Source organism: Portunus trituberculatus, chromosome 9 (genome assembly GCF_017591435.1).
Source record: "Portunus trituberculatus isolate SZX2019 chromosome 9, ASM1759143v1, whole genome shotgun sequence".
Classification (NCBI taxonomy): Eukaryota; Metazoa; Arthropoda; class Malacostraca; order Decapoda; family Portunidae; genus Portunus; species Portunus trituberculatus.
Window position 1 is genome coordinate 3,057,501 of NC_059263.1, and position 22,376 is coordinate 3,079,876.

The 22,376-nt window shown below is 42.6% G+C and overlaps 2 protein-coding genes across 5 annotated transcripts in view; both read left to right on the forward strand.

Annotated features, from left to right (window-relative positions):
• The window catches only part of LOC123501240 (serine/threonine-protein kinase N2-like), a 131,607-nt gene extending 126,800 nt beyond the window's left edge, over positions 1-4,807 (forward strand). For all 4 annotated transcript variants that reach the window (XM_045249961.1, XM_045249962.1, XM_045249959.1 and 1 more), the window contains 3 exons: positions 234-605; positions 2,197-2,445; positions 3,232-4,807. In XM_045249961.1, the coding sequence (XP_045105896.1) occupies positions 234-605; positions 2,197-2,445; positions 3,232-3,375 (765 nt within the window). In that variant the 3' untranslated portion in view covers positions 3,376-4,807. The remainder of the gene's footprint in view (positions 1-233; positions 606-2,196; positions 2,446-3,231) is intronic.
• A 7,289-nt stretch (positions 4,808-12,096) lies between these two features.
• LOC123501584 (probable E3 ubiquitin-protein ligase HERC1) overlaps positions 12,097-22,376 on the forward strand; it is a 51,128-nt gene continuing 40,848 nt past the window's right edge. The window contains 14 exon segments of the mRNA XM_045250511.1: positions 12,097-12,229; positions 13,649-13,841; positions 14,999-15,138; positions 15,686-15,803; positions 16,056-16,206; positions 16,492-16,668; positions 16,977-17,103; positions 17,362-17,522; positions 17,970-18,142; positions 19,275-19,320; positions 19,323-19,499; positions 20,154-20,330; positions 20,416-20,550; positions 21,040-21,176. Coding sequence (XP_045106446.1) covers positions 13,680-13,841; positions 14,999-15,138; positions 15,686-15,803; positions 16,056-16,206; positions 16,492-16,668; positions 16,977-17,103; positions 17,362-17,522; positions 17,970-18,142; positions 19,275-19,320; positions 19,323-19,499; positions 20,154-20,330; positions 20,416-20,550; positions 21,040-21,176 — 1,881 coding nt within the window. The 5' untranslated portion in view covers positions 12,097-12,229; positions 13,649-13,679.

Here is a 22,376-nt window from a genome sequence, read left to right on the forward strand (position 1 = left end):
GGTGGTGGTGTATGTGTCTGATCTGTTTATCACATTATTGTTACTCTCCCTGTTCCACACACCCTTCCTTCCATCCTCGTCATTCCACATGCCTTTCTTTCATCACTTCTCACTCCTTCACCCTTCCTCACCTCTCCTTCACCCCTCCTCACCCTTCTTCACCCCTCCCTCCACCTTTCCTCACCCTTCCTCCACTCCTCTTCAGCTCTCCTCACGGCCTCCTCCCCCCACAGACACACGTATGCTTCGTCATGGAGTACGCAGCGGGCGGCGACCTAATGATGCACATCCATGCCGACGTATTTGATGAACCTCGCGCCGTTTTCTACGCTGCTTGTGTCGTCCTGGGCCTGCAGTACCTCCACGACAACCGCATCATCTACCGTGACCTCAAACTTGACAACCTTCTGCTCGACACGGAAGGATACGTCAAGATTGCTGACTTCGGCCTCTGCAAGGAAGGAATGGGTTACGGCGACAGGACTGGGACTTTCTGTGGCACGCCTGAGTTCCTAGCGCCGGAGGTCCTCACTGAGACGTCCTACACTCGGGCCGTGGATTGGTGGGGACTTGGCGTGCTCATCTTTGAAATGCTGGTCGGGGAGGTGAGTGTCTTGTGGTGTTGGTTTGATGTTGTGTGTATTTTGTAAGCATTCTCTTGAATCTTTAAAAATGCTCTTGGAAACCACTGTCACTTCACTAGATTCTTTTAAGCACACTTGAAAACCACTGTCACTACCATTAGAACCTTTAAAACATCCTTGAAAACCATTATCATCTCTACTAGACCCTGTAAAACTATCACTAGACCCTTTAAAAACACACTTGAAAACCAATGTCCTTTCCACTAGAACCTTTAAAAACATTATTGAAGACCACTGCCACCACTAGAACCTTTAAAGAACAGTCATTTTCCACTAGAAACCTGTAAAACTATCACTGGAACCTTTAAAAACACACTTATACCATCTCCTTATTTCTCCACCATTTTCTCTAACCTCCACGCAGACCATACCCTATTCTCCCATCTCACGTGTCCCCAAATCTCCCCATCCCTCGTGCCTCTTCTCCCCATCACCTAGACTCACAACATCAGATAAGATTAACACTGTTCCTCTGATAAATGATTCCCTTTAATTGGTTGTGGTTCTATTTACAAACAATCTGATGAGAGAGAGAGGGAAGGGAAGGGGAGGGAGGGAAATGGGGAGGAGTAAAGGTTGAGAAGAGGTTCTTATAGGAGGATAGGAAGTGGGGAGTGGGGGGGAAGGAGAGGAGGGAGAGTGTGTCACGTGTTGGATTGGGCAAGTGAGGTGTGTGTGTGTGTGTGTGATTGTTTACCTGTTTACTTGACCCATCTAATCTTGGCTCACCTGGATAACACATGGGAGAAATAGGAGTAGGTCTCTCTCTCTCTCTCTCTCTCTCTCTCTCTCTCTCTCTCTCTCTCTCTCTCTCTCTCTCTCTCTCTCTCTCTCTCTCTCTCGTGTATCTATCTTGGTATCTTATTGCAGTGTTTATCCTTTTATCTGTCCTTTCTATATTTAGGTAATCTATGAATCCTTGTCCTTGCATCTCTCTCTCTCTCTCTCTCTCTCTCTCTCTCTCTCTCTCTCTCTCTCTCTCTCTCTCTCTCTCTCTCTCTCTCTCAAGTTGAAGGATTTCATTTCTTTCTATCTCCTTTTAGATAATGAACATTTTAACCTTGGAGAAACTCACTGATTTATTCCCCTTTTTCCTCCTTCCTCCATCAGTTGAACTTTGATTCTAGTGCCCTCCTCCTCCTCCTCCTCCTCCTCCTCCTCCTCCTCCTCCTCCTCCTCCTCCTCCTCCTCCTCCTCCTCCTCCTCCTCCTCCTCCTCCTCCTCCTCCTCCTCCTCCTCCTCCTCACAATACCTTCCTCTTTCTCTCTCTCTCTCATTCGTTCCTTTCAGTGCCCTCCTCATCATCTTCCTCCTATTCTTCTTTTCATTTGGTGTTCTCTTCCTTCTCCTCCTCTTCTCTTTATATCGGATCCTTTTCATTTTATCTCCTTCTCTCCTTTCCTTAATTCCTAACAACACCATTCTTCCCTCTTCTTCCATTCCTTCTCTTCCCTTCCCTTCCCTTCCTCACCCACCAGCACATACAACACACACCACATCCCTCAACACAAGATGGAAATTTACACCACTCTTGTCTTTCCCTCCTAAACAGTCACCGTTCCCTGGCGATGACGAGGAGGAAGTGTTTGACAGCATAGTGAACGATGAGGTGAGGTACCCACGCTTCCTGTCCATCGAGGCTGTGGCCATCATGAGGAAGCTGCTGCGGAAACACCCCGACCGCCGCCTGGGTGCCAGCGAGAAGGATGCGGAGGATGTGAAGAAACAGCAATTCTTCCGCAGTGTGTGTTGGGACGACCTCCTCCAGCGCAAGGTTAAACCGCCCTTCGTCCCCACTGTGGTGAGTGTTAGGGGGTGGAGGAGGGGAGTGGGAGGTGTTTGAGTGCTTGGTGAGTGAGTGATGCAGGTAGTGAGGCAGAGTGTGTGGCAGTGAATGAATGAATGAATGAGTGTAGCAGTGGATGAATGAGTGAGTGAGTGAATAAGGCAGTGAATGAGTTAGTGAGTAAGGCAGTAAGTGTGACAGGGAATGAGTTAGGCAGTGAGTGAGACATTGAGTGAGTGAGTGACTGACTGACTGACCAACATACTTATGGAAGCTCAGAAGTAGCCAAGGGGTTCTAGAGTTCACACTGATTGTCTCGTGGATGGTGGAGGTGAAGAGAAGAGAAAAGGGGTGAGAGAACACAGAAAGCCTTGTGAGATAACAGGGAGGAAAGCGAGATATGGAGAGGAAAGGAGAGATAGGAGCATTGAGAAAGTAAAAGTGTTTGTATATGTGTGTGTCTGCACGTAAGTTAGGGGTTATAGTGTGTGATGAAGAGTGAGATGCTTCAAGTGAAGGTTCTGGCCTTGCTTTGGGTGTCTTATCACTAAAGGAGGGACAGGGAGGGAAGGGGGAAGCAGGAGGAGGAGAAGGAGGAGGGATAGATGTGTGGGTGGGTGTGTTGTGACTAAAAAAGAGAGAGAGAGAACATGTGTTTTATCATAGTGAAGTGTACATGGCTTATCTGCTTATCTCTAGGGATTTATGTTGTTAGAAATATGTGATGCTTTAGGGTGTGTGTGTGTGTGTGTGTGTGTTATTAGTGTATGTTGTTAATGTTAGTGTGTTTGTGTGTTGCAGACTTCCCCGGAGGACGTGAGCAACTTTGACGAGGAGTTCACCCTGGAGAAGCCCGCCCTGACGCCGCCAAAGGACCCGCGCCACCTCAACGAGTCCGACCAGACACTGTTCAAGGACTTCAACTACATGGCTGACTGGTGCTGAGCGGCATGACGCCCCGAGACACACTCAGCGAGGGCCCCCCGCCCCCCCATGCTGCCTGCACGCGTCCCAGCAGCCCGCCGCCACTCCCCGGCCGGCCTGCTTTGTTTGCTCACCCGCGGAAGGCTGGAGTCGGCAGCCTGCGCGGTGACGGCGACGGCGGTGGTGACGGCGATGGTGATAGACCGCCCGCCCCCCGTCCCCCCGCGCCCCGCCCCGGCCGCCGCCCCGCTGCCCTGCTGTGCGGCGCCCTGCATCTCAGCACCAAGTCAGCGATGGCTACCATGACCACTACAACAACAACAACAACAACAACATCAACATTAACAATTATAACATCAACAACAGGAACCACCGACATCAATGCCTCTAATTTCTCTTCGCTGTGTTTATATATATGTATGTACACGTATATATATATATTAGCATTTTTATTGTTTAGCTATGAGTTACCTTTTTTTATTTGTCAGTGTTCTTGTTGTTCACCCAGACGTCTTATCAGTGCTGGGATAACTCTCTCTCACTCACTCACTCACTCACTTCCTCTCTCTTTATCTCTTCCCTTTTTTTTCCACAATTTTTATTGTTTTCACCATTTTTCGTTCTTTTCTTTTAGTTTTTTCATCTTGATTTTTTCCTAACCCAGCCGACACTAACGCTTGTGGCTGTCTGTCTCTCCCTCTCCCTCTCCAGCCCTCTATCTATCTCTCTCCTTTTCTCTCTCTCTCTCTCTCTCTCTCTCTCAGCTGTGGTAGTAACCGTCCGCCCGTCCAAATCACACAGCCTTTCATTGTGATAGCCGTGGCCTTCCCAGTGCTAAACCTCCCTGTGTCTAGAAGGACGCCACAACAACAACAACAACAACTACAACAACAACAACTACAACTGATGTGATGAATTAACGAACTGTCACCTCAATGGAACACAATCCTGCACCCTGCCCTCCTCCTCCTCCTCCTCCTCCTCCCTGTCTATCTGTCCTTACCTTTATCCCATACCTCCTCTCTCTCTCTCTCTTTTTCTCTCCACTTTTTTCTTTCATTTCTCTCTCTCTCTCTCTCTATTCATTTGTTCCTCCTACATATCTCTTTCTATCTCTCTTCTGTCCTTTTCTATTATTTTTCTTCTATATTTCTCTATCTAGTGTTTCCCTCAATTAATAATACTCAGCCACCCCTCCTCTCTCTCTCTCTCTCTCTCTCTCTCTCTCTCTCTCTCTCTCTCTCTCTCTCTCTCTCTCTCTCTCTCTCTCTCTCTCTGACCTCTCTCCTCCCCCCACTCATTCCCATCCCACCCCAGAAGCCTGTATAGAAGTTATAAAGAGGCAGCTATGATAAACACTCACACTCACACACACACACACACACACACACACACACACACACACACACACACACACACACACACACACACACACACACACACACACATACACTGCCTCATTCACCCAAAATATGCAAGAAATTGAACGATATTTGTGATTCTTTTATTTTTTGTCTCTAACTCTCAACGTCTCAATTTTTTAATAGGAGATAGAGATGAAAAATGCTTCCTGTCAATTCTCCCCTTCCCTTCCCCCTTCCCTTCTATGTGCAGCTGTTCCTCTCACCTCCCCTCCCCTCCCATCCTCTCCCTTCCCTTCCATATAAATAAAAGAAAAGTGAAGAAGAGGAAGAAGAAAAGGCAACATAGATATCATTTGAACACTTTGTAATTACTTTGAGTGTGTGTGCATGTGTGTGTGTGTGTGTGTGTGTGTGTGTATACGAGTACATGCGTGTGTGTGTGTGTGTGCGTGTGTGTGTGCGTTTCCTTTTTAAACTTTAAAGAGAATGAAATGCTCGGTTGGTGTAATATATATAATAGTTTTTAAAAGGACCGAGCGTTTTGACTATTATTATTATTATTATTATTATTATTATTATTATTATTATTATTATTATTATTACTACTACTACTTATGGGCATATGTAAGACCACTCAAAGGTCAATTATTCTACCTGGTGTTACATAACAGTAATTTTTTAGTTATTTATATGATTATTTGTTTCCTCAGCTCATTTGTCTTATTATTTTTCATCATTATTATTATTATTATTATTATTATTATTATTACTGTTTTATATAAATGTACAGTGATGTTTTAAGGACAGCTTTGATATGTTAATTAATTCATTAATATTATTACGTCTTATTCTCCAGTCTATCTATCTGTCTGTCTGTCTGTCTCTCTTGTTCATCTCCATCTTTGCTTTTATAACTTATTTTCTCTGATCATGAAGTGTCTGGTTGTAATTAGTTGTATTATTCTCTCTCTCTCTCTCTCTCTCTCTCTCTCTCTCTCTCTCTCTCTCTCTCTCTCTCTCTCTCTCTCTCTCCATGATTATTGTACATTGTTGTGTATCACCTGTCGCCCCGCTGCCAAACCTCTCCTTGTTGCCATATCTCACTTGCAGTATTGTTTTGTTTTTTGTCTTTCTCAATCTCCTCTCGCTCTGATTACTGAAAAAAAAGAAAACGCATAATTGTTATTGTTAATACAATCGCCTTTTAAAAATTATTTTTCTAATATATATATATATATATATATATATATATATATATATATATATATATATATATATATATATATATATATATATATATATATATATATATATATATATATAAATGGACAACTTGTAATTTTGTAAAACTCTTTCCTTGACTGACAGACTAATTCATTGATATTACTGTTACTATTATTATTGTTTATTATTTTTATTATTATTATTATTATTATTATTATTATTATTATTACTTTTTTTCCGTTTATACATTTTTTTCGAAGTTATTCACTTTTAACTTTGGGGTTGTGTAACATAATACAATAATTAAGATTAATTATTTTTCATTCATTCATTTTCTCTGGAAATGCTTCTGTCTTATAACTTATTCTCTTAGGATTAGCAACCCCGCCCCCCACCCTCCCCTTGCTCCAAGGCCTCGTGCCTCCCGGACCCGTGGCCCCGTGGCCCTGCCACCCCACACTCCCTGGCGTGTACAGAAGAAGGTTATGCACTTGCGTAAGGGTTAACAGTCTGTTTTTGTAGCTATGATGTCTTCAATAAATTTATACAAATATATTTTACTCAACATTTTTACTTTTACCTGAGAGAGAGAGAGAGAGAGAGAGAGAGAGAGAATGAGGTACAAGTGTGGCGACTCTACAGGACAACTCAGAAAAGCTCAGAATGAAATGGTCAGGCCATAGGTAGCAACACTCCTTACTGACACTTTACCACCACTCACACAATAACTGAAGCCTTCCCATCCAGGCGACATGCACTCGAGGCACCATTACTACTGCCACGCCCCACACAACCATTTGGGACAACCTGCTCACCAATGTGTGATGGCAGCCTTATTCATGAACACATACATGTTAAATTAATATTGCATAGTATGTTACCATGATACCCAAGTTCTACATGGAGGTATAATTGCCTTACACCAAAGATGTGCTGGGGTGGTGATATGGCCCCAAGATGGGTATCACTATAAATAAAATTGCCTGTGCCACTAATGGGTGGAAACTGAACAGTGCTTCCCATACTCTACAAGTATATCTACAGGTGCTATAGGTTATAACATTAAAAGAAGGAAAAAAAAAAAAGTATGTATGTACAGTATGTCTGCAGAGGTGTTAGTCCTGCTGCATGCACATCAAGACCTGGTGATACATCCAGTAATGAGATGCACCCGGTTCCTTTGAGGCAGAAATGAGCACCTTTGTACCTAAATAGTCTTTTTTTTCTTCCTTTTGTTTTTTTCTTAAAGTTGCATGAATGTGGTGCATGTGGTGCACATCACCACATGCATGCAACCTGATTGAATGCTTATTATTAAAACACTGTGCCCTTTGTGTGTTCAAATGAAATGTGTTCTGCAGGATGGAGCAACAAACTACCACAAAGGGAAGTGTTTTACTCAAATATATTAGTAAACCGGTTGTAGAGAGAGAGAGAGAGAGAGAGAGAGAGAGAGAGAGAAAGCATGATTCTGAAACTTAGTATTATTTTATTTTCCTGAATGTCTAAGAAAGACTGTGATTCACTTCAATTAAAGTAAAAAAGAAATACAAAAGCAGGCAGAGAGTTCAGGAATGTACCAGAGAAAGCCATGAAAGACTGACAAAACTGGTAAATTCTTGCACTTAACCCAGTAATGTTTCCCCAACCAGCAGCCACACCCACACCCTGCCACCCAACACTCTTGCCACCACCCATCCATGCAGGCTTGTTAATATGTGTGAAGATCGATGAATAAATAGATAAGCAGGTGATCAGGGTGATAGATAGGTAACTAAACAGGAAGACAGATAAACAGATAGATAAATAAATATATTAATCTATGTAATTTGATAGATAAGATGATAGATATGCTTACTATTCAAACACACACACACACACACACACACACACACACACACACACACACACACATATATATATATATATATATATATATATATATAGAGAGAGAGAGAGAGAGAGAGAGAGAGAGAGAGAGAGAGAGAAAATGAAAGAAATATCATAGTCTGCCTTTCAAATACCTCGTTTTTATTCTTTTCCTGCAGGAGATAACATAAATGATAGGATAACAAACATTCGCTGCAAAACTAATTACTGTTTTGACAAATAATTAAAGCTGGATACAATAACGAAAAGAAAAAATTTCACAATAACCAATGAATCGACATATGAAATTTGTAAAAGCATAGTGTCTCATTAATAGATTTAATAATAAATAGTTATCATAGACATTTATACTAGACACGTACTGCCATCACAAACAAACCAAGTGACAGCCGACAGGCAACAGTGTCTGTTTGTCAATGTTGGTGGTGGCAGTGGTGTGTCTGGAATTACTGGTCAGTCTTGCTACATACCTTGACACAGCCACACACCATGTACATACTCAAAAACACAGTCATATACACCCAAAACACTCGTAAACACACTCAAATACCTCCAACACTCATAAACATACTTAAATAATAAATGCATATCTATCATCTTCTCTCTTTTCTCATATTCACCCACTTCTGGAGTTTGGATCTACCGTCTGGAATACGGGCTATAGTACTGACTTAAAACCGCTTGAATCAGTTCAGCGACAGTGAACAAAAAGGATTCAAGGTTTTGAAAACAAGCCTTATGCTAAGCGTCTCGCAGATTTGAATCTATACTCTATCAAAGGGAGGCTGGTACGTGCAGACTTAATCAAATGTTGGAAGATTTTTCATAATCTCTCCCCAATCTCTCCTACCGACCTGTTCACCTTAGCCCCTTCTATTGGCACGAGAGGTCATTGCTACAAAATCCTTGTTCCTCATAGTCATCGTGATGCCAGACACAGATTCTTCTCCGTCAGAGTGGTGAAAGCTTGGAACTCCCTTCCTAACAATCTGGCTGAATCAGACTCTCTTGACAGCTTTAAGAAGGGTCTGTCTATCTTCTTGGGTGACCTCTGACTTTTGTGAAAACTGATCCTGACATTGTTTTTGGCAATTAGCACACTTTCTAGCCCTTCCTTATTGCCATGCTCCCCTTAGTATCTGTTTCTAGGGCTGGCGTGCTAGCCATGCGGGGTTCCCTCGGGAGCCCAACCAGTAAGAACCCCCAACACTCGTAAACATACTCAGATACCACCAACACATGCAGAACATGCCTATATACACCCAAACAGAGATACATACATACACACAGGTGAGGAGTGTTGCCGTATTCCGGATTATCAGCAGCATCAAGCCCCAATTGACAAGGTGAAGTGGTGAACCAGCAGTGCAAGCCAGTCAACACTGCCACAGTGCCCACCTTCATTTATCAAAGGTATTCTTAAGGCCATTCGCTTATTGCTAGGTTTCTTTCACATATGAAAGTGAAAACAACTCGAATTATACTCACATATTGAAAAGGCGATAGGTTTAACGGGGTAGGTGGCAAAAGGATAGAGGCAACATGGCGCCCGTCTGTTCCACTGATGTTGCCGCCCCGCGGTCCCCCCGGCCCCCCGGCAGCCGGCTCCCGCTAGCTGCTTCCAATACTTTTCTCATATATTTCCTAACTGTAATATTACGCTTCCATGTTATGTTTTTATGGTTTCTATAAATATTTTGTTGTGTTTGAAGAGTGTTCCGTGCCTCCGTTCGGTAAATATGTGGCGTTTAGTGGTGTTTTATGAAGCAAGTTTGAGTCTTTAAAACGGCCAAAATTTACGATTTCCCATTTAGTGATTTTTAATTTCAAGCCATAACTGGACCTTTATGGTATTAAAGAATCGTCTATGCTCTTTTAAGTGTGAATTAAAGTTATTGAGTCAAATATGTGGACATTGAAATAGTGTTTGGTCCTGTTGAATGTACATTTTATATAGCTAACTTTATTTGTTTAGGTTTTTTGGTTCACACTCTAACTCGTTCTAGAATGTTTTAAAAGAAAGCTCAAACTTTGTAAAGTGTGTTAAAATACTCGTTAAGTGAAAGTAGCAGGACTCTATAAGAGTTTTTAAAACGAAAATGTTTTTATATTTACCATACTTAATTCAAACATTTATTTAAAAACTAGTTAGGTTAGAGATGTTTTCATATTGTGAATATTAGTTAAAGTATTTATCAAGTCATAAAATAGCAAACATTCGGCTGTGGCTATGTTTTTTCTATAAGTCATTTTTGAAATTATTTACGTAATTAGCGTAGTCACCGCTGTTCCCGCGCATTTTGATGGCGTCACAGCCAATGTGGTGACTCATCATAGGCCTTGGCTGGGGTCTCTCTTCCCCAGCCCTCCAGTTTGTCAATATTTTGCCTTATATCTACAGATTTCTACGTGTTCTCGTGTGTTTCTAGCATCAGGTGTGTAGATGGAAGTAGTAGAAGGAAGACAAAAGGAGAAACAAACGATGAGAAGGAAGAAGAGAGGAGGAACCAGGCTACAAAATTTAGCCAAGTCTCATTTGTAATCTTGCCGTTCTTTATAATACATTTTTATTTTTGGGGGATATATTTGAGGTGTTTGAAGTATGCTTGATGGTGTTACAAGGTGTTTTGAGTATATTTGTGGTCTTATAAGTGTGTTATGGGTGTATTTTGTGTGTTTTAAGTGTGTAAGATGGTTTTAGGTGTACTTTGCCTGTTTTGAGTATACTGTAGGAGTGAGTTTGAGCAATTCGTTTTGTTCTGAGTTTTTTTTTTTTTTCTATGGCGTCTTGAGTGTGCTTTGGGATAATGTCGAGTATTTTAAGTGGTCTGGGGTGTCTTTTGAGTGTGTTTTGTGGTGTAGGGTGGTTTGGGTGCAATTGGGGTGTTTCTAGTGAGAATTAAGTATGTTTGTTGGTATTTTGAGGTATTGGATGGTATTTTGAGTGTGTTTCGAGTTAGTTTTGAGTGTTTTAAGTGGTTTGAGCGTGTATGGCTGTGTGTGTGTGGGGGAGGGCGGGGTGGTCTTGTGAGTGTTTTATCACATACATACATGCATGCTTTCCTGTCAAGAATAAGAACAAAAAAGTAAGAATAAAAAGAAACCAACGAATAGATAGTTAATAATAAATGAATAATGGAAAGAGGATTAATACGTGTACCATGAATAATCTTTGCTTCTATTAAGAGGGAGGTTTCAATTAACATTACTTATATTCTTATAATGTGTGTGTGTCTACCCTTATGTGGGGTCCATCCTCCTCCTTTGTTGTATTTAATCATTAATGCAGCAATCAATCAATCAATCAATCATTAAGACATTTTGTCCCAGACTTTTGGCGCACGCTATTAATCTTGTAGGGATCTGGCAATCAGGTGGGTCTTTTTTATCATTTCTTTGTTGCTTTTGGCCAGCCTCCCCTCTTTCATAAAAAAATAGAAAAATGAATTTAGCGCCTTTTAGCGACAAATGACAAAGGAGAGTTGGCACCCGACTACAGCTAAATAGATAATAATAATAATAATAATAAATGAATAATAAAAAGTTTGTTGGTATGTATACCATGAGTAATCTTTTTAATTACTTATTTTAAGAGGGAGGTTTCAAGACATTTATCACAGACTTCGCTTACTCTCTTAATCTTACAATCAAGTGGACCTTTTTTTTTTTTCAATTTCTGTATTGCCAGCTCCTTCTCTTCCATAAAAAGTACATACATGCTTTATACTATCTAGATAAGAACAAAAAGAAAGAACATGAATAATACAAATAAGAAAAAAATACCAGTCACAGCGAGAAGTCGTCACCATTACTCTTCTTCCTTATTCGTTAAAACAAATAAATAGATAACAGTAAATGAATGAAAAAAAAAGAGGATTAATATTTACACCATGAATAATGTGACGAATATAGCCAGCTGATTTAATAGCGACAAGTAGTGATCGAGTGTAACGCGGAAAAGTGACCATTACTCTTCTTAAATATCCATTAAAACAAACAAACCAAAAATAGTAAATAAATGACAAAAAAAAAAAAAAAGAGGATTAATATATATACATACCATGAATAATGACACGAATATACCTTTTAACGAGAAGTAGTAAGTCACCACTACTCACCTTCCATCTCCCTTAAAACCAATAAATAGATAACAGTAAATAAATGAAGAAAAAAAGAAAGATTAATATACATACCATGAATAACGTGACGAATATACCTTTTTAAGTAGTAAGTGAAAGTTGGCAACGCTGGCTACGACACAACAGCCAGCAGAGGTTTGTTTTGGTGATCAGCTGCCAGGCCCGTGGAGAGAAAGCCGCAGATACTTCACTAATTCTAACTCCCCACGTGACCCTAGGGCTATAGAGGGGATGCACGCCTTCCTCTAACTCCAGCTGGTGTGTATAGTATTCCTGCTGCCGTGTATGGGGTCTATGGGGTAAAAATGGTGTAAATGCAGGTGTAGTGTGTGAGGATGGGTGGTGGGGGGTGGTGGTGAGTGTTTGGGGGAGCACAGCTGATTGGGAATACCTGAGTGACGGGTGCTGGTGCTGTGGGGAAGTACGGGAAGTGTCTGTGGGAGTGGATTGATTAGTATTGCAGGTGATTTAATGTGGCACTGTCCTAATATACATGTCCCTCCAGCTCGACTCGTTTCCTGACTACCTTCGCAAATCTTTCACTCAGCGGGTTTGACGTCACGCTATTGGGCAAGGGAAAGAGAAAGAGGAGATAATAAATGGAGGAATTGAGATGAAAACAGGAGATAGAAAGGAAATGGAAAGAAAAATGAATAATGAATGAATGGTGGAAATGTGGCTGTTGTGGGACTGTCTCAATATACACATCCCTCCAGCTCTCCTTGTTTCCTGCTGGCTCCAAATTTGAAGTTCTTTCCTGAAGCTGGTTTGACATCATATGTATGAAGCCACACTATTGGTCAACAAAGGAAAGGGAGAGAAAAAGATAATAAATGAAGAAAATAGGATTGAAACAGGAGATAGAAAGGAAATGGAGGAAATTGACATCATCTGTTATTGTAAAGCTAAGAGGTATAAAAAGGCAGGAAAAAAAAGCTCCAGTGAGTTATCAAAGAAATTATAAATGAAGAGTAAATAAACAAACAGACAGAGCATTGTGTTTCAGAGGGTGTAGGTCAAACTAACTGACATCTGTCTTTATAAACCTTAGAGCTACAAAAAAAGCAGGAAAAAAAAAGACAGTTAAGAAAGGAATTATAATGGGAGAATAAGCAGAAAGAGTGCTGTATTTCAGAAAGTCTTCATAAAACTAATTGACATTGTTTTTATTCAGCTTAGAAGTACAAATCGGGAGGGAAAAAAAAAAAAGACTCACTGAGTTACCAAATGAATTCTAACAGAGTAAGCGGATAGACAGAGTTCGTTGTGTTTCAGATAGCATAGGAAAAACTAATTGACATCTGTTTTTATAAATGTGAAAAGCGACAAAAAGGCAGGAAAAAAAATACCCACTGAGTTATGAGAGGAATTATGGCTGGAAAATAAGCAGAAAGAACATTGTATTTTAGGAAGTCTTTGTAAAACTAATTGACATGGTCTATATAAAGCTTAGAGGTACAAAAAGGCAGGAAAAAACACCCATTGAGTTACGAAATGAATTAAAACAGTGTAAACAGACAGACAGGGCAGTGTATTTCCGAGAGTCTAGGTAAAATTGACTGACATGCTGTTGTTACAAATCTAAGAGGCACAAAAGAGCAGAAAAATAAACCTAGTGAGTTACCAAATTAATTATAACAAAGTATAAACAAAGACAGACAGGGTATTGTGTTCCAGGTAGCGTAGGTGGTTCCAGAAGCAGAGGAGGATGGAGGGGGGTGTGGTGGGCAGTGTCCCTCCTGTCGCTCCGCCCACAGTCAAGCTCAAGTGGGCGGAGCACCTCACATCCTCCTGGCTACTGAAGGACTGCCAGGCCATTGCTCTGCGTGACTCCACCCTCGTCCTGTATGACCGCCTGCTGGAGAACAAGGTATGGGGTGACGGAAGGTGAAGGGAAGAAGATTAGGGTGATGATGGGAAGAAGGTGAAGAGTACAAGATGATGGGAGGTGATAGGAGGAAGATTAGGGAAATGAAATAAGAGATGGTGATGAGAGAGTAAGGTGAAGGGGAGAGCAAATTAAGAAGTAGTGATGGGAGGAAGGTGAAGGGAACAGGATAAGGGGTAATGGGAGGAAGATGAAGGGTGGTGATGGGAACAAAATAGATAAAGATGAAGGGAACAAGATAAGGGGTGGTAATGGGAGGAAGATGAAGGGAAGTGATGGGAATAAGATAAAGGATAGTGATGGGAGTAAGTTGAAGGGTAAGCCAGTTAAGGATCGGTGATGGGAGGAAAATAAGGGATGGCAGTTGGAGCAAGGTGAAGGGAACAAGATGGGAGGATGGTGAAGGGAAGTGATGGGAATAAAATAAGAAGTGGTAATACGAACAAGTTGATGGGTTGTGAAAATTGATGGGAGCAAGGTATGGCATGGTATTAGGAAAAAGATGAAGGGAAGTGATGGGAAAAAGATAAAGGGTTTGTAATGGGAGAAAGGTGATAGGTGGTGATGGGAGCAAGATGGGAGGAAGGAGATGGATAATGACAAGAGATAGTGATGGGAACAAGATAAGAGGTTGTGATGGGAGCAAGTCAAGGGGTAATGATGGGAGGAAGATGAAGGGAGGCAAGGTAAGATGAAGTGATGCGAGGAAGATGATGGCTAGTGATGGGGGTAAGGTAAACAATGGTAATGGAACAAAGTAGTCTGTATTAGCATAAGGATGAGCAGATGATAATAGGTACCCCATTATTATTGAAGGGTTTAATTTAGCTCTGATTTGTGATTGGTGTTGATGTTTTTGCCTCTCAAACTCGCCATATCAAATAATAAGTCTATTTTACAATTTCTTTGGTTACATAATAGTCCTTTTCTCCTTTAGTGATATGTTAATCTATCCTTTTCTTTTCTTTTTCACTTCTATGCTAAGTTATATTAGTCTATCCTTTATATACTTTTAACTCCTTATTAAGACGTGTATTAATTTATCCTTTTCATATTTTTCACTCCTTTGCTAAGTTGTATAGAATTCTATCCTTTATATACTTTTCACTTCTTGCTAAGTTTTGTATATGGTGGTGCAGGAGGTGGTGGTGGTGGCAGGACCTGGCTGTGTGATGCATGGAGGCCCCCAGCTGCCAGACTATGAGCCAGAGCCACCCTCCCCAGCAGACCAACTCAACCATGTCAATGCCCTCCTGGCATCACAGGCAGCTCTTGCTCGGTATGTCTCTGGACCCACTCAGTTATCCCATTCCCTGTTTATGTTTCTCTTGTGGCTGCTTATCATGTCATTGTCTCATTTTTCTACCTCTTCCTTTTTTTTCAGGCAGTCCAACAATACTTTTCCAGTCTTTATTCATCTTTACGTCTGTTTTTTGTTCTTCTTCTAGAGCAATCCAGCAAAACTTTCCCAATCTTTATTAATTTTTTTTGTCTGTTTTCTGTTTCTTCCAGGCCAGTCAAGCCTTTTCATCTCGACCCTCTATCTAGTTGTCCTTCTGCCCTGCCTTCTCTTATTGCTCCAGGATTGAATGGTGTGCAGTGTCTAAGGGTTTAAATTTACCTTATTCAAGTGATGGGGATAATATGAGATGTGTTTAAACTTTGTCTGATAAACTGGTACACTTAGGGAGATTTCTTGTGTCTGGTATGAGTTGTTGGGCAAATTGTTGCACGGATACAACAACACAGTGGAAGAAGTCAGAAGGTGGAGGGGATTCACAGGAGAAGCAACAATAATGACAACCACATCCGCTGTTTCCCTCCAGTTCAACCGCCGCCCAGCCTCGGTTCTCGGCTCTGCTACACAAGCGTCTCATCGTGTTGCAGCGGATCTACCATGCTCTGTCCCGCAGCTTTCACCAGGGCAGCCGTGAGAGGGACAGGGTGAGTGTGTGGCTTCCTGGACCCTTCACATGTTCATATCACCTCCCTATGTCCTCCCTGTTTTTCTTAACCCACTGTCTTCTTTGATAGGATATTTGCATCTCTTAACACCCTTTCCTGTTTTTCTTCTTTGATGGGTATTTGTACCTATAAAGCCCTTTTCAACATCCTTTCCTGTTTTTTCTTGGACTATTTGCTTCTCTAACATGCTTTCCTGTTTTCCCACGCTAATTTCTCTGGTGGATGTGGCAGGCCTTGATGGGGACAGGTGAGCGAGGGCCGTCCGCTGAACTGCAGGGAATGGGGCCAGCACTGTCAGCGAATGAGGCACTGGTGGAGCTTGGGGTGCAGACTGGCCTGTCCCTGCTCTTCTCCATCCTGCGGCTAGGCTGGGTTAACAACAGTAAGTCAGAGAGAGAGAGAGAGAATGTGTTATACAGTTTAGACACGTTAGTGGTAAATTCAACTCTATTCTCTTTTATTATTCAGACAAGCAGACAGACATGTATTCTTTTTATCCGTTAGGAGTAAGTTTACACTCCCTCCATATTAATTTATTGTCAGAAGATAATGAAAAAGGAAAGAAATCATAATAGTATATAAAAACTGTCCTTGCTAAATTAAAACACTGAAATAGGACCATCGCCTTTCATAGCCTCTGTGTGCCAGCCTGTGTTGTGTGTTGCAGGTGGGGCCAGCCTGTGCTCTGAAGTGCTGGGGACGGCTGTGGCAGTGGTGCAGGCGCTCCCTCCACTCTCCCTGGCGGTGGAGTCCAAGCTGCCTCGTGTTGGTCTGGCCTCCCTTGCCCAGCTTACCACCTTCCTCGGGGACACCGCCAAGCCCTCCTCTCCAGCAGATCGCACTGGTGAGGCGGCAAGCTTAGTTCAGTTGTCTTGTCATTCCAGGCTGGGTGAAACTTTGACATGTGGTTTTGTGATGTTCCTAATATGCTATCCTTTGGTGATTCATATTTGTCATCTGGGCTTCCTGTTCTTGTGATGTTCCTTATATGAGTTGCCCTGGTGAGTTGTATCGTCACCTTGGCTTGGTGTTGTAGTCATGCCATTGTTCTCCAGCTGTCCTTTGATGAGGTGAATGACTCTTGACATGTGAAGGCTTATTACAGCAGCTCTGTGAAGGATACACAACATTCACTGATTCATTGACTGGCAGGACGTAAGCTGAGTGCTGAGTTGCTGCTGGGTCTGAGTCTGCAGCGAGGGTCTCTGCGTTACCTGCTGGAGTGGGTGCACATGGCCCTCACTGCTGCCACCACTGCTGCTGACGACTCATCGGATGGGTAAGCAAACACCTGCTGTACATATATATATATATATATATATATATATATATATATATATATATATATATATATATATATATTGTGTGTGTGTGTAAGAGGGGGAAGCTGGACAAGGCAAAAAAAAAAAAAAAAAAAAAAGACTCACTTAGTTGCCAGTCCCATGCAAGTCTGAGAGAATTAGTCAAAAGGAAGGGATAAATGTTTTGAAGTGTTTGTATAATTGCAGTGCTTACCTCTGACACCCCTCTCCCCCAGGACCTGCATCAGTGGGAGCTGCCTGCAGGAGGTGATGAACGCACTGGCCCAGAGTGGAGAGTGCCTGGTGGGGATGTCGCCCAGCATCGTCAGACCAGATGGCACTGTGCCCTTCTACACAGCTGCTCTTCTGCTCATGGAGAAACTGGCACTATTAGCATGTTAGTATTAGTATGTTAGTCTCTCCTCACTACAGACAGACTGATGTTGCTTCTTTCTATTACTATTCTGTTTGCTTCATAATATCTGCTTTCCTTTTCTATCTCCTTTTTTTTTATGCAATATATTGTCTAACGTGTAACCTTAGCCCCTTCAGTACTGGGACACAATTTTACCTTGAGATTTGTGTATGATCAGACCATTTCATTAGCATTAGGAATGGTCTATGGAGGTCAGATGATTAATAGCCACAGTCTTCTCTATTTCAATCCCCCACATGAATTCCTGAAGCTGTATAGAATCACCAAATAGTAAGGAAAATAAATATGGAAATGTGTCATGGTACTGAAGGGGTTAAATACAGGAAATTTTGTAATCACTTCTTTTACTACCATCCTTCTGTTTCCTCACCACCACCACAACCACTACCACGTCCTCCTCTTCTGCAGGTGAATACGCCCGCACCTGCATTGGTGACTCATGTGAGGAGGTGGCTACAGACAACAATGAATCCTGTGATGTTTACGTTTGGGGCAGCAATTCCTCCCACCAGCTGGCAGAAGGGACCCAGGACAAGATACTCGCCCCCAAGCTGACCCACGCCTTCAGTAGTGTGCAGCAGGTGACTATGTGATCTGTCTGTGTGCAGCAGGTGACCATGTAATCTGTCTGTTACCTAAAGCTCCTCGACGTGTGGTAATAAGTTGCTTCTTAACCTAACCTAAATTAACCTTGAAATTTTATCTTTGTTTCCCTCCCTCTTTCCTTCTTTTTCTTCCTACTTTTCTTTCTCACTTCTGTCCTTCCTTCCTTCCTTCCTTCCTTCCTTCTTCTTTCTTTCTTTCTTTCTTTCTTTCTTTCTTTCTTTCTTTCTTTCTTTATTCCTGTCCTCACTTTCTCCCTCCCTTCCTTCTTTCCTTCCTTCCTCTCTCTTTTTTCTTTTCTCTCTTTTCTTCCTCTTATCTTCTTTCTTCACTGTTGTCCTTTCTTTCTTTCTTCCCTTTCATTCTTTCTTTCTTCCTTTCTTTCTCCTTTCTCCTGTCCTTTCTTTCTTTCTTTCTATCTATCTTCCCTCCTCCCCTCCCTTCTCTCCCTCCCTCCATTCCACACTCCTCATCTACCCTTCCATTCTCTAACACTGATGGAGGAGAGTCACAGGGACGAAGGAACCACCAATCACCAGATAGACCATGTTAACACTACCAACACTTCTCCTCACCTGATCACTCTTACATTCCACCACTAAACACCAAATAGACCAATACTTTCAATCATTCACCTCTATTCTGTCCACCTCTCTAATGCAAGACTTCACCAGTACTTTCAATCATTCACCACTATTCTGTCCACCTCTCTAATGCAAGACTTCACCAGTACTCTCAATCATTCACCACTTTTCTGTCCACCTCTCTAATACAAGACTTCACCAGTACTTTCAATCATTCACCACTATTCTGTCCACCTCTCTAATGCAAGACTTCACTAGTACTCTCAATCATTCACCTCTATTCTGTCCACCTCTTTAATGCAAGACTTCACCTGTACTTTCAATTATTCACCACTATTCTGTCCACCTCTCTAATGCAAGACTTCACCAGTACTCTCAATCATTCACCACTGTTCTGTCCACCTCTCTAATGCAAGACTTCACCAGTACTCTCAATCATTCACCACTGTTCTGTCCACCTCTCTAATGCAAGACTTCACCAGTACTCTCAATCATTCACCACTATTCTATCCATCTTACATTCCAGGTGGAGGCTGGCCAATATTGTACCTTTGTAGTGCACAGGGATGGGGGATCAGCGCCTGTGGGAAGGGGAGTTATGGTCGCCTAGGTCTCGGGGACTCCAACAACCAGGCGTCACCGAAGAGACTCCACCTTGATGCACGGCTAAGGAGAGTGTCATCCTCCAAGGGCAGTGACGGACATACCATTGCCCTCTCCACCTCCGGGCAGGTCTTCACTTGGGGAGATGGTGAGGCTGTTGTTTGTGTTGTTTTGGTTGTCGTGTGTTGTGTGTGATTGGGCGTGTCTTTTTGAGATGGAAGAATTTATGTGTGGGTTTTAGAGTGTGGGGAGATGGTGAGGCTTTGTGTGTGTGTGTGTGTGTGTGTGTGTGTGTGTGTGTGTGTGTGTGTGTGTGTGTGGTTCTGTTTTGGATGTGTATGATTGGGGAATGTTTTTTCTTTCTTTTTTTTAGATTGAAAAGTTTTGTGTGGATTTTATGGTGTATGGGAAGAATGTAAGGTGTTTGTGTTGGGTATATCTGCCTTCCTTCCTTCCTTCCTTATCACCTTCCTTTCTTCCCTCCTTCCTATTTGGAAATGTTTTTTTTCTGAAGTGATTGAAAAGTTTATGTGGATTTATAGGATATGGAAAGATTGTAAGGTGTTTGTGGTGGGTTTATATGCCTTCCTTCCTTCTGTCCTTCCTTCCTTCTGTCCTTCCTTTCTTCCCTTCTTCCTTCCTTCTCTCCTTTCTTCCTTCTCTCCTTCCTTCCTTTTCTTCTTCCTTTCTTTTGTCTTTCCTTCCTTCCTTCCTTCTTCCCTCCCTTCCTCCCTCCCTCCCTCCCTCCCTCCCTTGCAACATTTTACCTAGCCTGCTTCATGTCCCATCTGTGTGTGTGCAGGTGACTATGGCAAGCTGGGCCACGGCAACAATGTCACCCAGAAGTACCCAAGGTTAGTGGCAGGGCCGCTGACCAGCAAGGTGGTGCGCTGGGTGTCCGCTGGGTACCGTCACTCGGCCTGCGTCACACAGGAGGGGGAGCTCTTTACCTGGGGCGAGGGAGACTACGGCCGTCTTGGTGAGTGGATACACCTAAGAATAAAGTAATGAAATTTGTAGGTGTGTGTGTTTGTTGCTTATTTAGTGACCACCTTCTACCCCAGGCCACGGGGACAACACGAGCCGCAACATTCCCACCCTGGTGCGGGACATCTCAGGGGTGGGGCAGGTGGTGTGTGGCAGCGCGCACACACTCGCTCTCTCTGCTGACGGCCGGACGGTGTGGTCGTTTGGTTCAGGTGAGTCTCCTTGTCACTGTTTTGCCTCTATTTATTCACTTCATGGTTTCTAGAAGGTCAGCAAGAGGAGTGACATCAATGGGGAATGTTTATTTAAACTAAGATGGTAATGCAACATATATACCCTTACCTTATACTGGAAATGATAGACTATATAGATAATGCAACATTCTTACCTTGTGCTAAAAATAACTAACTAATGAGGAAATACAACATACACACTTTATGCTAGAAATGACAGACTGAGTAGATGATCCAACATATATTCCTTTACCTTATACTGGGAATGACAGACTTAGAAGGTAATTCAACACAACTCTCTGACATTTGGCTGATTCCATTTTTTCTCTAAAGGAAGTGGCATCTCAAGGGGGCCTTTTTTTGTCTTTTTTATCTTTTGTTTCCCTTGGCCAGCTTCCCTTCTTGCATGAAAAAAAAAGAGAAATAAAAACTCAACAACCTGTCATATATACCGTGCCACTACCCCAGGGGACCACGGCAAGCTGGGCCACGGGGACACAGCTAAAGTGTACCGGCCGAGGGTGGTGGACGCGCTGCAGGGACTCACCGTGCGCAAGCTGACAACTGGCACACAGGTCTCCCTCGCCCTGGCAGCCCACGGTCAGGTTAGTCCCCCAGCCAGCCAGCCCACACAGTTACAGGCTGCTGGTGAGTCAGTGTTGAAGTGTAGAGGTCATGTTTATGTGAGTCAGGTGTGCTTAGGGTGCCATAGCCAGCTAGCCTAGACAGTTACAGCTGGTTAGCCATCTATCAACACTTTCATGACTTTAGCTGATATTCACCACTCAGTTGTCAGTCAGTCTATCAATTTGTAACTCTTCAGCTAATATAGTCAGTTAGTTCAGTCAGGCTTTTATGTCTGTATTCAGAGCCTTCCCCTCTCACTACGACAATTTTCCAAGGCCACAGAGACAACTAGCCTGGTTTTCAAGAAAGTTTCTCCTTGTAATAAACTAGAAATCTTGCCAGTCTATCACCCAGAACCATAAAGACATGAGCATCTTTAATTACAGCCTTTGGAAAGCACTGATGGTGAGAGAGCTAAGCGTTTCACAATACAGGCCTGTCAGTTGATAAGCAGGTTTAGAGTGAGATTTAGTATTCAATAGCCTCTAAGTACAGTAAGATATTCATGTTTAACCCTCCTGTCGTTCCCTCCTGCCCTTTGTTTGTGAGATCAATGCTTCTGGTGTTCTGTTGGCCATATGTGTCTCAAGGTGTCACGGTCTGCCATCACCAATCACCACTGCCTCCCTGCTCCCTGGTGTTGCCTCTTATCTGGGTGGGGTTTTCTGGTGGTGTGAGGTTTGGGGGTTGTTTTAAATCCAGCTGGCTTTTTATCCCCTTTTACCTGTGTGTGTGTGTGTGTATGTATGTGTCTTGGTGGGGTTGGTAAAGGTGTGTGTGTGTGTGTTTTGTGTGCCTTCCATCTGTGCCTGTCTGAATTCTTTGTCTGTGTGTGTGTGTGTGTGTGTGTGTGTGTGTGTGTGTGTGTGTGTGTGTGTGTGTGTGTGTGTGTGTGTGTGTGTCTTAACGTCCCTCCCTTTCATCCATCCATCTAGTGTTTGAATGTGTGTTTTTTTGGACCCATCTGTACCTCTTGTGTAACTGTCTGCTTGTGTGGGAGGGAGTGTGTACTGTCCCATCAACCGTCACTGTCGCACTGTCCACCGTCACTCAAACAATGCGTAGGAAGCAACAGTGTGTAGACAATGCACAGTTGTATATCATGTTGTAGCAGCTATTAATTGTCTGTCTGTGTGTCAACATTGTGGCATTGTGTGTATAAGTGTGTGTGGGTGAGT